This window comes from Rousettus aegyptiacus, unplaced genomic scaffold (assembly GCF_014176215.1).
Source record: "Rousettus aegyptiacus isolate mRouAeg1 unplaced genomic scaffold, mRouAeg1.p scaffold_m13_p_6, whole genome shotgun sequence".
In the NCBI taxonomy this organism is placed as follows: Eukaryota; Metazoa; Chordata; class Mammalia; order Chiroptera; family Pteropodidae; genus Rousettus; species Rousettus aegyptiacus.
This window is the reverse complement of record NW_023416309.1, coordinates 104183997-104208708: the sequence shown is the minus strand read 5'-3', so window position 1 is coordinate 104208708 and position 24712 is coordinate 104183997. Positions and strand designations below refer to the sequence as shown.

At 46.0% G+C, this 24712-nt stretch overlaps 1 protein-coding gene and 1 pseudogene across 10 annotated transcripts in view; both read left to right on the top strand.

Moving 5' to 3' along the window:
- The window catches only part of PECAM1 (platelet and endothelial cell adhesion molecule 1), a 70460-nt gene that overhangs the window by 31903 nt on the left and 13845 nt on the right, over window positions 1–24712 (top strand). For 3 of the 10 annotated variants that reach the window (XM_016128892.2, XM_016128884.2, XM_016128901.2), the window contains exons 5-15: window positions 1506–1781; window positions 6197–6445; window positions 7755–8030; window positions 11260–11547; window positions 12113–12220; window positions 13380–13407; window positions 14096–14172; window positions 15919–15972; window positions 17562–17624; window positions 23248–23304; window positions 24171–24282. In XM_016128892.2, the coding sequence (XP_015984378.2) occupies window positions 1506–1781; window positions 6197–6445; window positions 7755–8030; window positions 11260–11547; window positions 12113–12220; window positions 13380–13407; window positions 14096–14172; window positions 15919–15972; window positions 17562–17624; window positions 23248–23304; window positions 24171–24274 (1580 nt within the window). In that variant the 3' untranslated portion in view covers window positions 24275–24282. The other 7 variants (XM_016128919.2, XM_016128925.2, XM_016128864.2 and 4 more) reach the window with 3 other exon arrangements.
- Window positions 10173–10291, top strand: LOC118604566 (annotated as a pseudogene).

Sequence of the window (24712 nt, the reverse complement as noted above, 5' to 3'; positions counted from 1 at the left end):
TGACTGTGACACAGTTTAAACACACACACACACACACACACACACACACACACACACATACACACACATACACACATATACATATGCATATATATACACATATATATGCATAAATTTCCCAAACAAAAGTTTTACAAGCAATACTTAACCTTAATATGTGACGCATTTTGCTATTTTCTATTCTATTCTATTTCAGTGTTTTGTTTTGTTTTGTTTTAACTCCAGCTGTAAATGATCCACTGTGTGACTCTGCACTTTGAAAACCACATCTTTAAGCCAGTGTGGGTCAGACATCAAGAAGTGGGATTTGGAGGAAATCAGGAAAGAGGGAGGGCCAGGTCCTCAGCCTTGATCTCCCGCATCTCCCGCATTTGATAAGGAACTGCCCCGTGCTACCCATCCCCCATCACCAAGACGTTAGAAACCAGTTAGGTGACCTGAGAACTGGTCTTGGGAAAGAAAGGCAGCAGCAGAGGGAAGCCTGAGTGTGAGTGTCCAGGAGAGAGCTCTGGGACAGGCAGCCAGCAGACCCCAGGGACATGTGGGGGAAGGACTTGTGAAGCAGGGATGAGTCAGGGGAAAGCACATTGTAACACAGATGGCCTCGGGTAGTTTCAAAATAGGAGCCTCGAAGTTCGTCATATGACCCTCTGCTTTGGCATCTTACTCCACCCCTGCCCATTGTGTGTGTGTGTATATATTTACAAGCATGTATATAATATGTATGTGTATATATGTATACTTAGATACATATATAAATGTTATGTATATGTGATATTTTTCTGATCAGAATACATAGTGTGGGTTAAATTTTTCAGAAAATATGGTACACTATAAAGTGACAGTCCCTCATAGTATCACTACTCTGAGAAAACCACTTGTGTGGTCCTCTAAGCTTACTCTGCTTATACGTTCATGCACACACATAAAGTTTTAGTTTTCTTTAACATAAAATAGAACTTATTAAACATACTGTTTTATAACTTTTTCTTAACTTAATATGTTGTAAACTTTTGTGCGTCTCAGACATAGCTCTACATCATTTTAGTGGCAACTTGGAATCTTGTTACAGGGATGGGCCATAATGTATTCACCACATTTTACCTATGTTTAGGTAATTTTTAAAGTTTTTGCTATTAAAATAATCTTGCAATAGACATATTTGTACGTATAACTTTTGTATATTTGCAAGTATTTTATTATTATTATTTATGGGATTGATTCCTAGCAGTCAGATTATCCATTGATGGTTTAGCCTTTGGGAGGGCCAAGAAAGTTAGAGAATTGTACTTAAGAAGAAAGTTAAAGCTGCAAGAATGAGCAAGAAGGGAGAGAGCATCAGAGCAGTCTAGGTAAAGGTTTTTGAGAAGACAGGTTGAATTTTTTTTAATTAATAAGGAAAACCAGTGGTCGGCAACAAAAAGAGCTGGAAAAAAAGGAGGAAGTGCCTCTTTTCCTCTCCCAGGTTTGAACCTGAGTCCGACTGGCTTGTCCTCTTCTTGCAGAATCCTTCTCTAATCCCAAGTTCCACGTTAGCCCCAAGGGAATGATCACAGAAGGAGATCAACTGCACATTCAGTGCACCATTCAAGTGACACACATGACCCCAGCGTTTCCAGAAATTATAATCCAGAAGGATAAATTGATTGTAGCGCACCAAAGTCACAGCGTAGAGGCTACCTACTCAGTGATGGCCATGGTGGAGCACAATGGCAACTACACGTGCAAAGTGGAAACCAGCCGGATATCCAAGGTCAGCAGCATCGTGGTCAACATAACAGGTAAGGCTGCTGCTGGAGGGCGTCGGCACATGGCGGGCTCAAGGAGCAGCTGTGCTGGAATCCTGGACGGCCAGTGAGACTGATGCTTCTGCTCCTGTTTGTCTGAATGAGTGCACTCAGGCGGTGGGGAAAGTCAATGCAGAATGAGTAAACAGTTAGCTATGGTGATAGAGGGTCAGGTTTAGGCATCAGACCCCAGCCTTGTTGCTCACTACTTCTGTGACTCTGGGTGACTTATTGAGCTTCTCCTTGCCACAACTCTATGAGATGAAGGTATGGGGCTAAATGACATGACTGCCAGAAAGAGCCTCATCCGAGTGAGCACTCAGTGAATGTTAGCTAGTGTTTCTATTCTCAGATCACATTTATCTTCCCTCCGTGTCAAGCACTATGCTAGATCCCAGACATGGGTTTTATGACAGAATCCTGAGCGAGAAAGCATTAGCAAACGCAAAATTACCAGTAACAATTCCCCTTTGTTCTACACTGTATGATTGCTTTGCATACCTTTTCATTTCAGTCTCACAGCAATGCAGTCAGGTGTAGGTATCATGATTCCAATTTTACAGATATGGAAACTGAGGCCGGGAGGTTGGGAAGCTCACCCAGTGGTTACAAGGTTACCAAGTGGCAGAACTAGAGTCATCCCCAGGCCTGTTGGACCACGAAACACATGTACTTGAAAGTTTCCTTTGGCTCCTTCCCCTCTTGCCTGGTTTTCCTTCTCTTTATAGCACTTACCCCACCCTACCCCACCCCCCCAAAAATGTACTCTGCTTCTTCTTGTTTATTGTGTGTACTCAGGCACTAGAGTATAAGCTGGTTAGGGCAGGAATGCTACCTATTTTATGCAGTTCTATACTGTTAACACCCGTAGCCAAGCATGGCACATAGTCAGAATTCAGTATGTATTTGTTGGATGAATGATCGAATGTAGGATGACAGCGTTTCAGAGGGAGGAGAGAGCCAGCACTTCTTGGTTCCCGGGTGAAGATGATCATTATAATTCCTTTATTTGCTCACTCATTTGCTGTGTTCAGCATTGAGTGTATAGTCACAGTAACAGTCCCTAGTGCCATGGTGGGCTGCCAACTACCCAACTGGGTGATTGGCATAAGCGTTCAAGCCTGTTGGTCTGTAGAATATGCTAGCAATTTAGTGTATTATTGATAATGACAAATATTTTGATGGCACATGATACTTTTCACAGATAAGACATCTACTATTTCATCAAAGAAAAGTATTCAATTCATATATACCAAGCACCTTCTGTATGTTGGGCAACTTACTGGGGTTAGAGAGCTGCCTAAGGTCAGGCTTTGTCCTTGAAGCATTCACAGGCATAAATAGATCATTAGAATGCAATGCAACAAGCAAGGACAACAGAGGGATGGGCATACTGCTGTGAGAGCAACAGGGACCAAGCGACAAACATGTGGACCACTTCACTAATTAAAGCATCATCCTTACCCCTCGGTCCAGGCTACTTTAAGAAAGTATAAAGCATCATTGGACCATAAGATACTGACTATTGTTTTAGCCAGTCACCCGCATCCAGAAGTCTGAGTCATGTGGGGTATACAAGTCATTCAGTAGATCAGTCTCCATGGCCCAGGAAAGCAAGTGTTAAGCTCAGCCTGCCCGTCCAGTGCCCTCAGCCTGCGCTCTGGCCTTTGCTCATGGGGTTGACCCGCTCGCACCAGGGCTGACAGGCAAACACCCCTAGTTTTGCCGGCCAGCCCTGGTGTGACTGGATTGGCTCCTTTGGAAATGCCCCCAGGCCCGCTTGTGCATCAGGTTTTGCATACCCCCGTTGCCATCAAGCCTCACCGTTAATAGCTCTCTGGAGTAATAGTGCAGGCTCACAATGTAAGCATAAAGATCATTGAACCAGTAATTGATCTTTGGATAGATAAAGGGTTTCTTCCACCCTCCCTCCACACTGTCCACCTTTTCAGGTCCAATCTGTCACCAAGTGCTGCCAGGTCCCTCAACTCTGTCCTGTTTCTCATTTCTACAATCTCACCCTGACACTGGCCCTCACCCCGGATTATCACAGGGGTGTCCCTGAACATCTCTGTTCCAATTTATCCTTCAGCCAACTACAGGAGAAACCCTCCTAAAATGGCCCCTACTTGATGACATCACTATTTGTGGGCTTAAACTCCTGCATGGTCACTGTCCTTCACCTGGACCCTGCCCCCTTCCAGACATCCCTCCCCACTCAGCCCAGAACACCCTTTCCCCTTGGACCCTGAAAACCTCCCTCCGGGCTCCTCCAGGCAGAGTCCCACGGTCACACCTCAGTTCCCTTTGCGCTCTGCTCCTCTCTTGATGTCAACAATCACTGCAGAGATTGAGCGTCTGTCCTCACCACTCGGTGTGAGCTCTTGAAGGACCAGGTCTGTGGCTCAATTCATCTCACATCCTTGGTACTTAGCACAGACCCTAGCACACTGTAGGAACTCAAAACTATTCATTCGATGAGTGAATAAAAGACTAATCTTTATTAGTCCATGTGATGGTCCTGCCAGTCTGGTCCAATTACCTCCTTTACAAGCAGATTGTTCCCTAACATTTCATCCCTAATTGTAAACTATCTTGCAAGGTGGTTTCTATGTTTTACATTTTTGTTTACATATTTTTAAATGTAGAGTCGTTGCTTTGGGATTTTTTTCTAAATCTTCTAAAAAATATATTTTATAGCATCTGCTCGGTGAAATTGTAAGGCATTTTGGGATGTCGGTTTCTTTGATTCCTTTTTCCCATTCCTAACCTAGGGCTTTTGATGGTGCTCTGAAAACAGATAAGTCGATGCATAGTATCCAGAAAGAAGGAAGACGGGATGTGCCTCAATGAAATATAGATTAATTATTGGGATACCACTTTATTTTACTCCCTGTCAAGGAAACTAGGAAGACACTATGAATGGATTATGAAGGAAATGACTTCCATAGCAATGTAATATCAATGACGACAATCACAGTGTTGGTTTGTACCCCCCAAATCTGTATGGCAGGTAAATTTAGAGCCAAAGATAGAATTTGATTCCCTGATTCCTGGTTGCGTTCTCAAACCTCTAGCCCAAGAAGCTTTCTTAAGAGGGACTTTGAGACTGTCCCTTTCTCAACATGCAGATAGTCTCATGAATTTACTGATTCTGTCCTTCTGCATTAGGGACCATAACAATGAAGTCGGGGTACACTGGTTTACATGAAGGATTCAAGTCTTCACATTGGTTAAGTAGTAGTAATTTTCCTGTCGCTGAAAATAAACACATATACCATAACTATGAAATATTGTCATATTTCAGGGAATATTTAAATAAGGAGATGACAAAAGTCCTTAAAAGTTAACTTCAGCCTTTGCTACTGTTACCATCCAACCTAGATTAGGGTACTAATAACTCCTTAAAGTGGTGCAGAATGTCGTGACTGACAGCTTGGCCTCAGGAGACACAAGGCGTCATCTTCGGTCTCCTCCGCGGGAAGCGCTGAGGCGGTGGTGGCCGGCTGCCACTTCTCCCCAGCCGCATGTCGTCACTCTGCCTCGAGCCTGCACTGCATCCCCACCCCTGCTTCCCGCCTGGGCCCCTCCAACCCATCCACTCTCCTTCCGACATCTCCCCACAACATACATCTGATGCCCTTCCCTTGACTCAGGCGCTCCATGCTTCCCGTTGCTCCAAGGATGCAGTCCACACTTGTTTAGGGGGGTCCCAAGGTCCTTCAAGACCTACAGGCCTTCCTTTGGTCTTTTCTACTCCCGCTGTGCTTCAGGCTGACTGAAGTTTCAGGTGCTTGAACTTCTGGCCAGGTCTTCCATATGCTGTTCCCTCTGTCTACGACTCTTTTCCTCTTTGCCTACATGACTTCCTCCAAGAGTCCTTTCCTGATTCCCCGAGCCTAGGTTCAGCGTCCTGCCCCCATGGGCCCTGCTGTAAACACCGTGTCTGAATTACCCACCAGATGTAAGCACTTTGAAGTCATGAGAAGGCGAAGACTGTTTCTTTTTCACTGCTGTCTCCTCAATACCAAGTGAGGTGCCCAGCACAGAAACAGCCTGAAATAAATACTTGTGGAATAAAATGTGTGAGTGAACGAATAAATGGGTGAACGCATGAATCCTTACTTGCGGCATTACAAGTCGCAAAACTTTTCTTATCCACGTCTGTGAAGTCAATTGGATTAACATGGAAGGCAAACCTGCCGCTGGGACCCCAGGGGAAGAACGAACCCTAGCTCTTTAATTGTGTGATTATCGGGTATTTGAGAAGCAAAGGAAAACTTTTGGTAGGAAGCTAGCTGGGGGTTGGTTCTGCCAAAAGCAGCTGGGCCAGGGCACTCTGCAAGGGGGTGCTGAGAGTGATGCCCAGAAACATCTCACTGCATTCCACTCACTCACTGGCTTTTCAGAGCTATTTTCCAAGCCGAAGCTGGAATCTTCTGCCACGCTTCTGGACCAGGGTGAAAGCCTGGACCTGTGGTGCTCTGTCCCAGGAGCACCTCCAGCCAACTTCACCATCCAGAAGGAAGACATGATCCTGTCGCAGGCTCAGAATTTCACCAAGAAAGTCTCAGCTTGGGACAGCGGGACATATACTTGCGTCGCAGGAATTGGCAAGGTGGTCAAGAAAAGCAACGCGGTCCAGATAACTGTGTGTGGTGAGTACATCCTCACTGGCTTGGGAAGTCTTGAGATTGAATGGGAGAAAGGGAATTTATCACCAGCCGCCACCCTGTCCAGTCTGAAGGCAGATCTGGCTAAGTAAGGCAGGGTAAGAACTCAAGGGAAAGAGAGAGGAGTGAAATCAAGAGACTGAACAGAAGTGAGTGCGTATATCTATTAGAGTATGTGAGAGACACAATACGAAGAAAATGTTGTTGGCCAAAATCAAGTTCATAGCCTTATTGTGGCTGCATTCTGATGATGTGGCCTCTGAATTGGCAAGATTTGGGATACTAGAGCAGGCATGCATCCCCAAAGTTCATGTAGGGGACACTGCTTAGTCGATACTAAACTTTAAGACGGAAACTCCAGTTTTTAGTCCGTGTCCTGGCTGACCAGTAGAGCTAGGACTTCCAGTGAGCAGAATGTAGGTATTGGGACCACCTGGAGCCTTGCTTCTCAGACTTGAATGTGCATGTGAAACCCAATTGGAATACAGGTGGAGATGAGGCCAGATGTGGCATCTCTAACTAGGCACCTTGTGGATGCTGGTCTGCTGGGCCCTGGACACACTCTGAGTACAGGGTTCTAGATGAATGTGGAATTCTGGTCAAGCTGTCACTGTCACTGTTATTATTTAGTCATAGTCCTTCAGTTTAACCTGTGACTGTGGTTTATCCAGGCAAGAGCTTAGTCTCAACTGAACCAGAATTATATCCTGTTGTCAACTCTCGAGTCATCTAACTCAAAAGGAAGGAATGCAAGGGATGAATGTGGGTCATTACATTGTAATTCTTTTTGTCGTTCATGGGAGGAGGTGATTTGATTACATAAGCTTTATAAATAAACTAACTTTTAAATAATGACCTAGTGGAATTCTCATTTCTGAGGCATGCAATTTCCTGAGACACTGATAATTTGTTTTAAAATACATTCTGTTTGGCTACCAGTTACTATTTTTATGCTTTTCCTGTGTTTCTCAATATAAAGAACACATATGGATGTGTATATATGTGCATGTGAGATCTATGAACATATAAATACATATTTAGGGGGAAGTAATGTTTCCCTTGAATTTGTGTCACCGTTTTTCTCTTACCCTCCCCTACACACACACACACACACACACACACACACACACACACACACACTACCTATCAATCTTAAAGGAGTCCTATAAAAGTGGACAAAGCAGGCAGGCATTTAAAATTATAGTAATGACAGAGAAAGTAAAGCCCAGAGTTGAGAGAGAGAACACCTTGGGCTGGATGTTTTGCTTCAGTTTGTTTCTCTCTATTATTCTAGAAATGCTCTCCACGCCCAGGATTTTCTATGACACCAGGTCTGAGGTGATAAAAGGACACACCGTAAAAATCCATTGCCAAACCACAAATGGAACCCCACCTATTTCTTATCGCCTTTTAAAAGCAAATAAGGATTTGGAGAGCCGTGACATGGACTCAAATGAGCCTGCAGTATTCAAAGATAACCCAAAGGAAGACACAGAATATCAGTGCATCGTGGATAATTGCCATTCCCACGCTGAAATGATCACTGAACTTCTGCCCCTCAAGGTGATAGGTAAGTTGCTGTGCTATGACAAGAAATCATGTGAGTTTTGGGCTTTAGTTCACATTTTCAAAAGTTTGTGATTGCCCGGGAATTATGTGGACAATGGAAGTGGGTGGTACATGGGCAATGTCCATCTACATGACATGTGGCAAAGCAGAACCAAGGCCCAGGTAAATGAGGCTGGAAAATATCAGGGGGCTATAGTTGTGGCCAGTAGCATCCCTTTTGAGAAACTTTCAAATGAACTGCTAAAACAGGAGCGAAGCACCCCTACTTAAGGAAGCTCTGAAATTGTACTTGAGGGCTCCCTGAGCACTTGCTCCTTTCTAGATGAACTGACGATCATCTCTAGTCATCTCTGAGAATTGTAGACCAGAAAGCTCTGGTCTACACTTGACCCGGGGCGAGGCAAACTCTGTTGTGTGTGGAACCCACAACAATTATTGCTTCAGGCTGTAGTCTCATGGGACTTGCTAACGTTTGCCTGGGACTTCTCAATACTCAAGAGAAATATGCCATTGTCCTGGAGTGGATGTGTTCCCTTGAGCCTCTATCTGTGCCTTTCGGAAGGCTTAGAAGTGCCATGGCTTGCGTCTCTGAAATTTCCTGCATCTCGTTGTAAAAAAGTATAAGGCTTCCTCCTCTTCCTCTTCTTTCTTCTTGCTTAATAACTTCTTATCTACATATGGCATGTGGACGTCTTGAGTTGGAAAGAGATTCCTGCTACTAAAAGTAGCGGTGCTTTTCAAATTAACATCAATATATATTAAGCACCTAGTGCTATAGGGCATGTTGAAAAAAAGAAAAAGACATATGCTTTGTTTTCAGTGATATAACAAGAAACACAAGCTCCCCTGATTAAATAGTGGGGAAATATGTGACCATAGTTAAATAAGAGTACAAACGAGCATAAAAAAATATTAGTAGGCAACATGTTATTGTCACATGAAATATCCTCATGATGATGGCGATAGGTATTTAGAGCATGCTATCACCTAGCTTGAGCAGGAAGAGCTGGATTAGGAGCCAGGGCTTGGTAATGGTGAGCAGAAATGACTAGAGTTGGCCTACCAGCCTGATCAAATACATGAGCAAAGTCTCCATGGAGACTTTTACCCATAGTCAAAAGACTATGGGTAAATCAGATGGCTGGATAAAAAGGTTGGGAATGGAGAATGATTGGATATAAACTCAAAAAGTAGCCGACCTCAACTGTTAAGGGCATTAAATGCCATAGAGCTGGGAATTTGTCCTCTGTGCAGTGTAGAGCCAGAAGAGGGAAGGAGGACATGATGAGAATGGGGTCTTGGGAAGATTTACCTGGTGTCTTTATCAGTCAGAAGGCTAGGCAACTTCAGACCTCATACTGCCTTAAGAAGCTAAGCTAATATGAAAGCCCATGTGAAACTGTTGATTTAGATTGGGTCCACATTAATGGCTAACATTTCCTGAGCCCTGATGATGTGTCTACTTTTGTGTGAAGTATTTTCATAAATTATTCTCATTAATACTTACCATAGCCATGCAAGACCCATAATAATATTATACTTGTTTGGGATGAGGCAACTAAGACTTGAAACAGACAGCTGGTGGGCAGTGAGGCTGGGAATTAAAGCAAGACACTCTGGCTCCTGACCTCAGCTTGCCACTACCCCTTTGTGCTTCACAAGGAGAGAGGCTGTCAGGTCAGGCCGCCCTTGCGGTTGACCTCCACCACCCTTCCCATCCTGTCCCAGGCAGTGCGCTCCCTTTCATTGACCCAGCAGCTCCATGGTCCAGCCACATGCTGCACTTATGAGGGTGATTCATAACTCAGATGCCAGTGTGCTGACAAGTCCATTCTCACACTAATAGAAAGATCTACATGGAAAGACAATTTAGTATCAAAAGTTGGGAGGTGAATGTGGAACCAGGGAAAGGGGAGATGGGAGAAAGATAAGTTCTGCTTGGATCTGCTGGGAATGAGAGGCTGGCAGGGCTTCCGGGTGGAAATGCCCAGGTAAAAATCGAGACTTGGGATTCAGGGAAGTAGTCTGGACTAGAGGTATGTATTTAGGCATTAAATGCTATGTGCTTATGTGTTAAATGTGCAAAGACAAGCTGTAATATAGGTGAAAGCACCATGAAGAATGGAGATGGAAACTGAGGACTGTCTATAGCCATGCTACCCTAAATAAGCCCTATCCCGTCTGATCTTGGAAGCTTAGCAGGGTCGGGCCTGGTTAGTACTTGGATGGGAGACCACTTAGGAAGACCAGGTGCTGTAGGCATAAAAAATAAAAAAGGATCGTAAGCTGACAAGGTCCTTGCAATCTGTGAGGTCAATCAAGAGTTGCCTCGCCTAAAAAAAGAAAAAGAACAGGACTGAATTTTGCAGGAAATCCATATTTAAGAGGCAATAGGATGGAAAGTTGTGAATAACAAGGGAGTGGCAGGTGAGGAGGTAGGAGAATCTGGGTTGCGAGGCATCACAGAAGCCCAGAGGAAGCTGAGCTCCAAAGGAAGTTCTGGGTGACAGTTGAGAGCCGTAGGAAGGCCAAGGCTGGGGAGATAGGAAGAATATATACCACCAGATTTAATCTGCTGGAGACTCAGGGATGAGTTAGGGAATCAGGTGACCTTTGGAGTTTTTTCAAAGCCAGAGATAGAGTACAGTTTCAGAAGCAGAGCGATGGAAGTCAGATTTCAGGGGTAACAAGAAAGTGGGAAATAAGAATGTGAAAGCAATAGGTTTAAACCACTCAAAAAGGAAAAGAGAAAAACAAGAAGGTCATGAGTTAAGATTATTTGTTCATAAGATCCGGAAGTGCCATGCATCTTTGTAAGCAAAGGGAGAGAAACCATACACACACACTCACACACACAACACATGCACACACACACGTGCACTCACAGACTCATGCAGAATAGACGTCAAAAGAACACTTAAGTTTACAGTGCAGTCAGGCTGAGTGATCAGTACTATTTTAGGTGATAAGTGAAGCGGATGCTAAGGGTGCTAAGTCCCCAGCATCCTGTGTTTAATCAACCTGTGAGGACAGGAGGCATCTGTTATTGTGTTGCTGGGCTTAATCGGGAGGAGCTGAAGAATATGGGATAAGAGGAGTGACTTCAGTAAAGGACAAAATCCAAGTCTGAGTCATAACACAAGAGGACGCTGGCCACGAGCGGTGGCTGTGTCATGTTCTTTCTCTTCCTCCCTTCTTTTCTCAGTGCTAATCTTTTTCCTGTTTTTCAGCCCCGGTAGAGGAGATCAAGCTCTCTATCCTGTTGAATGAGATGGTGGAGTCTGGGAAAGAAATTGTGCTTCTATGCTCTGTGAAGAAAGCATCTTACCCAATCACCTACAAGTTTTACAGAGAAAAGGAGGTCAGGCCCTTCCACCAAGTCAGCTTGAATGACACCCAGGCCATTTGGCTCAATCCACAGGCTAGCAAGGAGCATGAGGGACAGTATTACTGCACGGCCTCCAACAGAGCCAACCCTCCCAAAAATGCCCCCCAAAGCAACATGTTGACAGTCAGAGGTGAGTCGGGGTCTCAACAGGGAGATGTAGTGTGACTATCAAGGGTGAGGCCAGAAAGTTCACCACTTAGGAGTTTAGGGCTTCTTAAGAGACCAATGTTTGGCTCTTTGATTGCAGGTGACAAAACCCACTCAAATTAAATATGAAAGAGGAATTGGTTATTATAAGGAATCGAAAGTATTTCACACAGTTGTAATTCTAAGTTCTTGGTAGAGAGAAACCAATTAGCCCATCTTGGATCAAATGCCCACCCATGGCCCACCTGTGGCCATGGGAACTGGGTCATGCAGATGGTGAAGGGTGGTTTCCTAGAGCAGAGGAAGGACCAAGTAGACCCAGAAAGGAGTCTGTTTAGTCCTATGGTCCTTTAAGACCATAACTGACCCTGTAGCAAGAACTACCATTTCTGCAGCAGCCATGATCATAGGGTCCCTCAGAGGTGGATACTCAGTGTAGTGTGCGGTTATAAGAAGCAAAACTCAGTGTTATTTGTTGCTTAAAGCTGATATTGTTTCTTGCTGGTAGAGAAAAAAAACTTATCTATTTTAATTTCTCTTCTTTCCAGTCTTTCTTGCCCCATGGAAGAAAGCACTTATTGCATTGGTTGTCATCGGAGTGATAATTGCTATCTTGGTACTTGGGGCCAGATGCTATTTTCTGAAGAAAGCCAAGGGTGAGCACATCCTTTCATTCCATTCTGACAGATGGCCCTCATTAGGAAACTAGACATGGACACGAGGGGCTTCGGTTTCACCGGGGGACGGGGCTCTTCTCTGCCCCAGTGGGAGCCGAAATGTAACTGATGACAGTTGATTTTCTCCTTGGCATGTCAGCTTGATAAGGAAAGATCTTGGCTTTGGTGGGTGTGGGGCTTTTACTGCCTCTGAATGTAGCTAGGCAGAAATGTGACTGCTTACCTAGTGGGCAACCCAGGAAAGAGGAATTTGGGGGGAAGTTCCATCTACGTATGGTCAGAAGAAGCCATTTTTGTGCATTTGGCCATACTTAGTCCCGCAGTTGGTAGAGTGGGGTGTGAGTGTTATGGAGACACCACGCCCCTCACACCAAATGTCCCCAGTTAATCTCCCTGCTGTACCATGATTTTTGTCTTGTTCTTGGGGTTAGCCATATATGGAAGGGAAGCCAGAATCACTCACTGGAGCTCAGGAATCCGTCAGTTAGCCTGGACTCGTGGAAAAGGGTACAGCACCAGTAAATTCTGCAAAGATTTTTGTTGGATAAGGTGGGTTCTGTTGGAGCCCCTGGTGCTGCTTCCTGAGATGGGCAGATGAGGTAAAGAGGGACCCTGGGATTTTTCTAGAAGAAGAAAGCTGCAGCCCCAATGAGAAGATAAGCTCCAGAACAAACCCCTTCCTACGGGGATTGGGTCATGGCAGAACAGACGTGGTTAGAGGACAGGCTTGGTCTCAGGCCGGCTTGGAATCCAAAGCACAGGGAACGATTCCGCCTTTACTTTTGGAATGGTCTTGAATCAAAGAGATAGTTGCCCTTTCATCTAGCTAATCTGGTCCCTGTACCATTGTCTTCATCTCTATCACATTCCACTAAAGACAACAGCTCCTGGCTACAACAAAATGTCATACTTCTGGATGAAATGACGTGAAATCTCTCAGACCAAGAGAAGACCTACTTTGGTTTTTTAAAATTTTTCTTACATATATTTTTTAAAGCAGAAAAACACTTGGGCTTTCTGTACTCTTTTTATGGGTAATCAATCTTCAAGAAAGTCAAAGATGATTGAAATGAGTGTTCCTATCTGCTGCGGATGTGGGCACGATTTGCTGACTTTGGTTTTTCTTTCTCTTTTAAAGCCAAGCAGATGCCAGTGGAGACGTCCAGGTCAGTGTGGGTCCCTGGAGGAGAGGCCGTTGCACTGTGGGTGTGGGTAGACTGTCTGTGGAGAAACACTGGTCATTAGGAAATTTTCAGTGGTTCTTGGCAAATTCAGAATAATAAGGGTGTGAGGTGTGTGTGTGTGTGTGTGTGTGTGTGTGTGTGTGTGTGTCTCAGTGGAAGATTGCCAAGCGTCCTTTCATGGGAAGAAATGGCTTCATTCTGAGGTCATGTCCTTCCTACACTGTTACTTGTAAAACCCCCCTTTTCCTTATGAAATAATAATGGTAGTACATGGAATTTTAAAAATTCACTAACTTGGAAAAACAGAGTTGGCCTAAAAATATGGTTGTACTATTTTTACTGTTCTTGAAATCCAAAATCTCAAATTATGCCAACGATAGCTTTGTGGCACAGAATGAGGAGTTCAGGGGGTTGGGATCCACCTGAGAAAGGACTCCTGTTGTTTGTGTGCCCTTTGACCCTGACACCTATTTAAACAGCAAAACGTGTTTGTTCATTAATCTTAGGACTGGGGAAAAAAATATTAGCTTTCCAAATGAGAGAGAAGTTTTCCTCACTTCAGAAGTCTCTTCATGGTTTTCTCGTGATCTTCCCTTGATTATTTTGTTGGTTTGAAGTTAAAGCCGAAAAAGAGTTACATGGTTTTTTCCTTTTCAAATTTCGTTTTAAGGCCAGCAATACCACTTCTGACCTCCAGCAATGAGAAGGTGCTGTCCGATGCCAGTACTGAAGCCAACAGACCTTACGGTACAGCCATGGTTTCCTGCAGTTACTAAGAGGTTCTCCCAACTTGCTGCCCACTCCACTACCCCTTATTAGAAGCAGAATCTGTAGGTGGTGGGGTTAAAGTTGGTAGGGAAGCCCTGGCTTCGGGCATGAGCACTTAGTCTAATCTATCATTGGATGGTGAGCTGGTAAGCAAAACAAAAGCTTAAGAAGGAAAGCAGAGCATTTTAGTCTAATTTTGCCACCTCCTGAACATCCCGGGGAATGAAAGGTGGACAATAATTATAAAACTGAGGCTACCCCTCCTGGGTTGCCTTCAGAGGCTTTGGACATTGCCTAGGTGTAATCTTTTTCCATTTGTAAGAGAGAGATATCAAATTATGGCATTGGAAAACATCTCAGATGGAATTATTTATTACACACACAAGACAGTTTAATTTCAAACTTGCCACAACAGGAAGCCAATTTAAATACTTCTCTGTTAATAAAGGCATTTTTTTTTTCAAAAAAAAAAAAAAGGGGGGAACAATATAGGAATATCTGGTCATGAGCCTTATTGCAAGCTTGAGTCAGCTCAGTAGGGCCCTTAGACAATCCCAGGAGTTTTTAACCCCATCAGGCCTAGGAGAACAACATTGCGCAAGAGGGGCCTATAATTACATCACATAAATAGTTTTGTTCTAGGCCAGATTTGGAGCAGTTTTCTTTCTTTATCGGCAGTTTGGGAATAGAACGCCCATGTTCCTTTCTAATTCTATAACTGTATTCTGCAATACAAGAAAATTTTAGGATATGCCTTTTACAGGGCATACTTGAGAGATATGTTTTGAGAATTGAGAAATTCTTATAGTACTGAATCATAAACCTTTAAAAAGTGAAGTAAAACATTTTTAGTGACAAAAGTAAGGCATCTATAAAGAGAAAAAAACAAATATGCCATTTAAGAAAATACATTCTGAAAAAGTTGGTGAATATTTAGCAAAAAGTAATCCAGTGCTATAAAGAAAATACCATTTCGTAGTATAAGGTGGGTTTTGTTGGCTATTTGTATTATTTGTACAGAAATACAGAGATGCTTTAAATTAAATGCTAATATAGACATACTAAAATAGGATTTGCCCTCAAATTTTCAAAATGTAAGAAATAGTCCAATTCTTATATTTTCTATGTGGATTATAGCAGTTTATAAATATATTTTAGCAGTCACAATAGTATTTAGTTCAGATACATATTGAAAGCCATGTATTCTTTAGGAATAGTATTTATAACATTTATAAGAATTCTTTTTACTAAAGAACAACTTGATAAAAAAGATTTAAAAATGTTCACCCACTGAGGGCAGGCTGGAAGTACTGCAATTTCTTTAAAACATGTTCTCATGGTTCTATTCCTCCAGTTGGAGAAGGTTAGTTTACTGGTGTCTTTCATGTTTATGGTTACAGAGCCATCCCTTCTACAATTAAGTTTAATTTCCAATGAACTTGCTCAAAATGAACAATCTGGGATCCTGAACAATTCATAAGTAGAAGTGTCCCTCTTGTGGGATGGCGGACGTCCCACTGGTGTTTGAAAGAGACCACACAGTGGGTTGGATGGGGCCACAGAGGGAACAGGAGGGGATCCAGAACCCAGATACATTGCTGGTTGCAGCTACACAGAAGAAATGAAGCTTGACTTCCTTTATTAGTGGCACTGGATTTTTAAAAAGTTACATAGAAAACTAGAATTTCCTCTATTGCCCATTCCTAATTGCTATTTTTCAACTAGGTTACAGTGAAGACATTGGAAACCATGCAATGAAACCAATGAATGAAAATAAAGGTAATTACTTAATTTAGTTTTTTTAATTAGAAAATTTTACATTTAAAAAGACCTCTAGGAAAAGAATTAAAACTGTTACGACCCATGGATATTTCCCTACCTCCCTTAATGACCCTGTCACCAGCAGATAAGTAAAAGGGAGAAGGCTGGTTGCTTTTTCCAAAGATGTTATCTCGTATCCTAATGGGAAAGTAACCTGAATTCCAGTAGGAAAGAACTGGGTTATATCCTAAAAGGAACTTCCTAAATCAGAATGGATGCTGAATAAGGCAGGACGATCTCCTTTCTCTTGGACAGTAGAGGAGGAGGTGTTTTTTTGTTTTTGTTTTTAAATTTAAAATAGCATCACTACAAATCATCAGGTCGTACACCTTAAACTTATATATTTTATATGTCAATGGTATTTCAGTAAAGTTGAGAAAAAATGTTAGGGGTCTGGGTTGGGGGAAAGCACACAGGGTAATTCAAAAGTAATGAAATACTTTGTTTTGTTTTGTTTCTTAAAAAGTGCAATGGGTATACAATGTTATTTATTAAATTATTTATATTTTATACGTAACATACAAATATTACAAATAAATACTAAGTACTTAATAAACATGAAAAATACACTTTAAAATAAAATAGCATGGCCGCTGATTTTTAAAGACAATTACCAATAGACTGCTTGCTTCTGCCTAAAGCTCAGAAGGGTTTGGCTTAATCATTTTTCAAAATTCCCTTCCCCTCGGGGCTGCTGTCCTGAGAACTAACGCTGTAAAGAACTGCGTGGATTCTGTAAACACCTTGACTGCAGATTCACTGTTTTAGATGCTGGTGAGAAACCCTGATTCTCTGGGGCTTCCAAAATAAAACAGTAATGTTATGTTGGGTTGAAAAGAAACTAATTTGCTAGACTTCACCTCAGCTTTCTGACCACTTTCATTAACTTGCTTTTCTGTGTGTATGCATCACAGTCTCAGAGCATTTCCTGAGATAATTTCTCTTCCCCATTTCCTGAGATAATTTCCATCTTGGAGATCACTTTCTATTCCTGTGGCCATGGAGGCTTCCAGAACAGCATTCCCCCCAACCTTTTTGGCATGGGGGATGGGTGCTCCTATGCGAATCTAATGCCTGATGATCTGAGATGGAGCTGCTGAGGCCCGATGCTAGTGCTAGCGAGAGGCCGTAGATACAGATGAAGCTTTACTCGCCCACCACTCACCTCCTGCTATACGGCCCAGTTCCCAATAGGCCACAGACCGGTATCGGTCCACAGCCCAGGGGTCGGGGACCCCTGTTCTTGAGTTAACTGCTATGGCTGGTACTGCCTGTTTTCTGTATCTTCTGAGCATTTACAAATCTTCCCACTGCAGAAACAAGAGAGACCCAGGCAGGAAGGTCCTTCCACACCGCAGGGAGCACAGGGCCATCACTGCCTTCCCCAGACAGGGGCTTCTCGCCCGCTTAAAATGGAGTTCACCTGTGCTGGCTTCCCCCTCAAAATACGGAATACTTTAATCATTTGAGTGGAAGTCTCTAATGTGATCTGAGGCCCCCCAAGGAGAGTCTGTCTAACCACCCGGTGCTCTGGTTCCTTTGAGCAGAGCCTCTGACCTTGGACGTGGAGTACACAGAAGTGGAAGTGACCTCTTTGGAGCCTCACGAAGGTAAATGCCATCCCTCAAGCGATTCCCCACATTTGCCCTTTCCTTGGGTGCAGACACACAAGGCGGAGTGGGCTGCGACCCAGGAGCCTAGTTACTCACAGCCGCCTAGAAGGGGAGTCAGGAGACAGACCTGCTGGACATGTCTTGAGCAGGAGCAATGACCCCCTCACCCAGGCTTTAAGGTATAAAATTTCATTAACTATTATTGGCTTTAAGGTATAAAATTTCATTAACTATTATTGGCCTTAAGGTATAAAATTTCATTAACTATTATTGGCCTTACTACTAATAACGGATATGTTTTATTGAACAATTACTAAGTGCCAAGAAATGTGTTTATTGAGAAGCTTTATGAGGTCAGCCTCACTCCTGGGTGTTTGGGCTTTCTTCCAGAGGCACACTCCTTGCCCAAACCCAGCATCTTCCTTAAAAAGATGCTCGCACACTGAGTTTGCGTAAATGAGATGCATGTGTAAAGGTAGTGAGGGCTTCGCTATGTAAAGGGACACAGAATCCCTTCCATGTAAACAGTGGAATAAGCTTTAGCTTCAGGTTTTGTTTTTATGTGTGGTTCTCTCTGGGACTGACCTGGAGCTCCCTAGCTCAAGTTCAGTGCTAGGGAGCCTGGCTCAGAGGGGCTGGTCCACAGCAAGCCCTGAAACATTAGTCTCAGCTGCCGGGAAGCTCCTGGGGCTACTGCCTCGCATCCCCGGTCCTGCCGGGGCTAAGGCCAGGCTGTTTTCCAGACCAGCCCTACGTAGCATTAGCCAGAGCCACATGGCGGTAGTGTTCTCTTGTCACCTCTTGCTCCACAATCTGGAAGGAGTTTTGGGTTCCTGCCTTCTTCCCTTGATTGAGTTCAGGTACCATGTCAACAGGTATGGGCCGAGAACCTTCCAGGTAGTACTGTCCCATCCAGCCCCTCGGCTGTGAGCAGCACAGCTGGGGCACAATTCCTATAGCCTGCAAATTGGTGTGACCTAGCATTGGTGTGACCCCATCTGCAAAACTGCACGGGGCATTCCTCTTCTAAGTCCGGACTGGAACTGGGAGGCATGGGGACCATGGCGGGCTTGAAGCTCACCTCCTCTTTATTTCACTGTAAAGTAATTCTCCTATTGAATTAAAAAATTAAGGGCCTGTAATAGACCAGCAGCAAAAGTGAGTGTGTGGTTCCTCCCAGGGAAGAATAGCCCATTTGGGAGCCAGGAAAAGAAGGAATCAAAGAATAAATTGTATCAGGTTATATTAACTGCTCAGAAGGGAGAGAAGCGGATACAGTGAGAAGGCCTAACAGGTGGCGCTTTTTTTGGCTTGGGTAGTCACAGAAGGCCTGTTTGAGGGATGCCATTTAAGCTGCAGCCTGAAGGGTACAAAGAAGGTGACCCCACCAAGAGGAAGGAGGACTGAGGAAATGAGGAGTGTGAGGTGGCCCGGAGTTTGTCTCATTTGAGGATCTGAAAGGAAAATCGGGTACCTGCAGAGAGAGCGAGAGGGAGATGGGGAGGAGGCGACGAAACTGGGGAGGACGGGCTGGGGCCCGGGCTTGCAGGGCCCCCAGAGTTCTCTTTGCATTCCAGTCTCAGTGCGTTTGGAAGGCCGTAAGCACAGAATCAGCAGGTTCCCACTTCCGGCTTTGGAAGGATCCTTGTGGCTGTCATGGAGGACGATTGAAGGGGCCATGAGTATTAGCAGACAAGAGGGGATGAGGGTAGAGCCAAAGTGCCTGCAGTGGAAGGATTCCAGATATATTCTGGGGACGGATCACTGCACTGATGAAAAACTTCACGGCCAGAAAGGCGGAGACAAAATTGCTACCTGTTTCTGCACGGATGGTTGCGATGTCTGAGATTGGGAGGAACAGGCTAGTGGTGACGACCAGTTCAGCTGGGTGAAATTCGTGATGCCCAAGAGGAGACAGCACAGGGGTCTGCTGCTCAGGCCCGTTTCCGGGTGAGCTGGGCAGATGGAACTGTAGGGGGCTCCCCACCAGCCTTCCCAAGTCCATCACTGTGCATCCTGGGCTCTGTCTTGTGGGTAGCAGCTAACTACCTCTTAAGAGGACTTAAATTTAGTGGAAAGGGGAACCATAACGAAAGAGCAGGGCCGCCCACGGATTTTGAAAGTGCGTGGAAACACACCCTGACACCCCACCCGCCTTTCCCACCATCTTCTTGCCACTCCACACCCACGAAGCCCTTAAGCTGGCAGTCATTGCCGTGGGCTCAGGCCTTGAGGTCCTGATATTCCTCCCAGAGGCCAGGCCCTGCCCTGGTAGGGCCAGGGCGAGGCCGGATTACGAGGGCTGCGCCTGATGCCCAGAGACTTAGGATTTAAGGATGCTGAAAGAGGAAGCAGGAAGCAAGGTTTTGTCCTTGGAAGGGGTTCCTTCGGGAATGTTTCCCCGTCAGTAGCGTCTGGTTTAACTTTTTGTGCTTGAAGGTGGGGAGCGGCAGGATGTTGAAAGAAGAAAAACTAGAGCAGAGGGAGGCAGGGTGCTTTCCTTGCCAAGGCTGCGCAGCTTCAGCGCCGCAACCACCCAGGTGGTCACATTTTCCCGACCTGCACAAAGGTGCCGTGTGGCCTGTGGGGGCCTCAGCAGAGCAAGAACGAGGGTCACTTGGATTTCTAGAAGATTCATGTTGAGTTTTCTGGACCCAGCCTCTTTGGCAACTGAGGACAGTGGGGGAGGGCAGGCCTGGCCTATGATGCTGTCCCTTTGCTTTCTCTTGAGTGGGGAGTTACCAGGAAAGGGCTTAGTGGATGAAAGGCCAGTGATGAGTAAACTTGAGTAAACTTGCCCTGGTCTTGGCCAACCCCGTGATCTCTTCTCAAGGCCTTTCTCATACACAGTTAGGGTGGAGGAGGGGATGGGGACCATGTCCATTTCTAGTCCTGGTTGGCAGCTGACCAAGTGGTCCCTTGGGGATGGCGGAAGGGCAGGAAGGAACCCCAGTTTGCTGCATGTTTGCTTTGAGGATAATTGCTGGGAAAACCCCATGATGTCGAAGCCATCTCCTTCTCTGTTAACAGAAAAACAAGCCAATATAAAGCCCCATCCGGAAATACCTCTGACAGCAGAGACAAACAGCCCGTTGGCTGGTTTAGTCATTAGCAGGCAGCTGCTGTGGGGGGCAGCAAGGGGAGGGGATAGTGATGAGCTGGCAACACCCCACCCATTGCTGAGCCGGGCAGAACCAAGACGGCAGCAGGAGAAACCACTGGGCGCTGCAACTTCGCAGCTCAACCAAGAAGTGCCAGCCGCCCCCCACCCCCGCCGCCCAAGCTGATACGCAGTTATGAAGTAAAAGGGAGTTGAGTGCAGCTCTTCAGGTCCAGGGCGCGTTAGAGTGTCCCCAAGGTGACCAGAGAGGCCCACCGGCCCCCCCTGATGTGCCTGGTGCAGTGGATTCACACGGGTGTCCGGCCGGCACGCTCGGCCTCCCACCCCCCAGGATGCACTCCTTCCTCCATCGCCCCTCCCACCTCCGCGTGGGGCAGGGTCAGAGGATGCGCTGGCACAGCCGGCTGCGCCTGGTACGCAGCATCTCGCAGCACTGTTTCGCACCCATCTGCCCCACAACCTGGAGCTCCCGCAAGCTGGGACCAGGTCTCCTCTTCTGCGGCTCCCGGCACACGGCAGGCGTTAGGATTGTGCTGAATGAGTGGCTTGCCTGGCCTGACGCTGGGCAGAGTCCCTCGGGATGTGGTCGAACCTCCAGCAGATACGGGGGTCCCTGGAGCTTCCCTCTCCACTCCCTGATCTGAGTCGTGGTGGGAGAGTGGTGTGGGCGTCTCTGCTGTGCTCTTAGACAGAGGCAGGTGTCCCTCCCCTCAGGGGCGGCTGGTGTCCCAGCCAGTCTCCTGAGTTCTAATTCCTGTTTCGCGCCCCGGGGGAGTCACTAGGATGCCTTTTGTGAGGCCCTGGCCACTCCAAGTGCCTCGAGTTCATCCGTAAGGAGTTGAGCCAACCCCTAGGCTTTCTCCTGGCATTCGGGTCCTGACGTAAGAGCCGCCGCCTTTTGGTGTGTAATGAATGACTGGGATTTTAATCCTAAAAGCAAAAACCTCAAGGATTGGGCTGATTATGCCAAGACCTTCCTGAAGGTCATGGGTCTCAGGCAGAGATGCCTACAGGGACATTGACTGGTTCCTCAACTGTCACATCAAATCTTTACAGGTACCTCCAGGTAGCTGTGCAGAGTCTGGGATTGGGAGGTACACAAGACCTGCAGGAGCTCCCGGTCCACCGGGGGAGACAGTTGTGGGGACAAATTATGTCAGTGTGTCATGAACAAGTGTGCCCAGAGCGCTGCGAGAACAGAGGGGGCCTGCATAACTGCATAGGGAAGGCGTGAGTGCACGAGAGGTATGTAGGTGTGTGAAGATGTTTGCACCCAAGTGGAGGACCAAAGCTTGGAGGACAGGGAAGAATGGGACAAAGAGAAAGGGCCGTGCGGGCAGTGGAGGAGTTTGTGCTGAGTCAGGAGCGAGAGGGGCAGTTGCCCCTAGAGCATGCTAAGTGGAGGGCATCTTGGTGCAGTTAGAGTCCATGGTGTGCCCCTGCCATCTGCCACTGAGGAAAGAAACATCTCCATGGCACCGACTGTGGCAGCAGGAAGTGGCTTATCCTGTCTGGGGCTCTGTTCCCCAATCTGTAGAGGGAGAATACTGGCCGCATGGCATCGGGTAACTTTCTACAATGAGACTTCCTGGTCCTTTGTGCAGGCGAGAGAAGCCAGAAGAGTGGCCAGGTTCTATCACGGTTCTGGAGAGTTTGTGGGTATGTGTATGTGAGTGTGCACACAGGAGTGTGTCCTATGTGCATACTGTGTGTATACATCCTATGCGTGTGTGCACAATGCATGTAGATGCACTATATTGTGCATGCACAACCTCTGCGCATGCGTAAACTGATGACCTTACGGGAGCTCTTTATCCCTCAAGCCCTTGCATCTCCTCTGGATGGAATCCACTACCTGGGTGGCTCTTCTTGTCTGTGGACCAGAGAATCTCAATCCATCTGCATATTGGAATCCACTGGGAGGCTCTTTAAAAAAATCAAAGCCAGGGCCCACCCCAGACCAGTTTAGTCAGAATCTGCAATGAGGCCCAGGTGTTGGCATGTGACATCAACTAGCCCAGCTGTTTAGATTTGTAAGTGGTTCTCAGTCCCAGAAGATCCTTAGTCACAGATGATGCTCAGGCTGTAACTGAGACCACAGGTGGTTGGGAGGCCACAGCCCAGCCTCCTGGAAAGGTCTGACAGAGCAGCTAGACACAGGGATGCAGTGACAGGGGAAGAGGGATGGGGCCACCAAGCTGGAGGCTGCAGGCCTGCGTAGGGGGGCTCTCCACCTGCAGCCCTGCAGGTCCAGGGTTCCCACGGTGACTTGACGACCTCATACTTCCTGTCTGAGTGACACTGGGTAGACCAGGATCTTCTAAAGCCAGGAAATGGCCTGGGCTATGTGTTAGCCCAGGTGCTCCTGGAGATGTAACCCATGGGGCGGGACAGTGAGGTGCAGCCTGGCCTAGGGAGCCTCAGATATTTCCCTGCTTCAGCAGTGGGCTGCCCAGCTGCCCAGAGGCAGCTATTGACCTGTACCTGGTCCCTTTCCAGGTCTGGGAATGAAGGGCACGGAGACAGTGTACAGTGAAATCCGGAAAGCTAACCGTGGTGAGTGAGGGGCCCCTGACTCCTCCAGATTGGTGGGCGCTGCCCCCAGAATCATTCATGGGGCCTTGGGAGTGGGTAGGGAAAGAGGGAGCAAAAGAGGCCAAAAAGGAGTTGCCACCTCCTGTACAGAGTTGACTCTCACCACCCTTAAAAAGTAGCCGCAGGTTAACATGTACCATTTAGTCAATGTAGCACTTATTGAGTGCCTGCTGTATGCCGGGCAAACAGGCACCCAACTCTTAGGCAAGCTGAGCTGGAGTGTGTCCTGGTTACCACTGTGTGCTCACAAGACTCCTGACAGAGTTCTGGGTGCTCTCCTGTGACCCCAAAAGAAGCATTGCAGCCCTGCCTATTTTCCAGTGCTAGCCAGTGAGCCTCATATGCTCCCCACTTGGACCCTGGTGCACTAGGAACTCCGAAGGTCTTAGACAAACTCAGTGCTTTGCTCTGAAGATGGTCACTAGCTTCAGCCTTTCAGAGAGCACACTGACTTTGGGGGAGTAGGTACTGATCTGCTCCCCTTTCCTTGGACTCTCGCCTAAACCCCACTTCAACCCCCATCTCACGGCTCCCCAGACCGAGTGCTGTGCCAAAGCAGACGTGGGACAGGGGATGCGCTCAGTGATCTCATTCTCTGTGTCATCATTGGATTCCATTCTGGCAAAACGGAATTCACAAGGATCACTCTGCAATTCTTAACGCAAGTTGCAACCCGAAAGGCACACACGTGCGGGGGGAAATAGCCACTATATGGATATCGTGCTTTGTACAGCAGATCTCTCTTTAAGTGGATTCTTTGAAAGGGAATCATTAACAAGGGCTGGGAAACTGTGGGAAAGCACGGCTAATCCAAATGTGGTCCACAGGCCAGCAGCCCTGGTCTCAGGCCCAGCCCGACCCACAGAATCAGAACCTCCGGAATCTGAACTCTAACAAGTTCCCAGATGTCTCTGACACTGACAGCGTTTGAGAAGACAGGTAATTGTCTCACACACAGAGCTGACTTTTCATGTGAAATAGTAATCACTGCTTAAGTAACCTTTTTTTTTTTTTTTTTTTTCCAACGGTATTTTCATGGGTAGAGCAGAACAGAAACTCAGCCCCTTGTGAAACAACACTGAATACTTTTTGAAAATGATTTCTGGGGGCATTTTTAGCTTAAATATCTTATTTTACAATTTCAGTATAATTAGAGCTAACAAAATGCAAACTTAGAAATAAATAGGCTTTCTTTTTTTCCCCTGTTCTCCCAGTGTAATAGAAGGCTAAGGGTCGGGTAGGGTTGACATTTGGTACTGTTTGGTAATAGTGCAGAAATTCCTCTTTTGCTCCCCTGATAGCCCCAGAGATCATTAACTTTCAAGTCACTTCGGTTATGCAAAAGCTCCCATTTATTGAGAGCTTACTG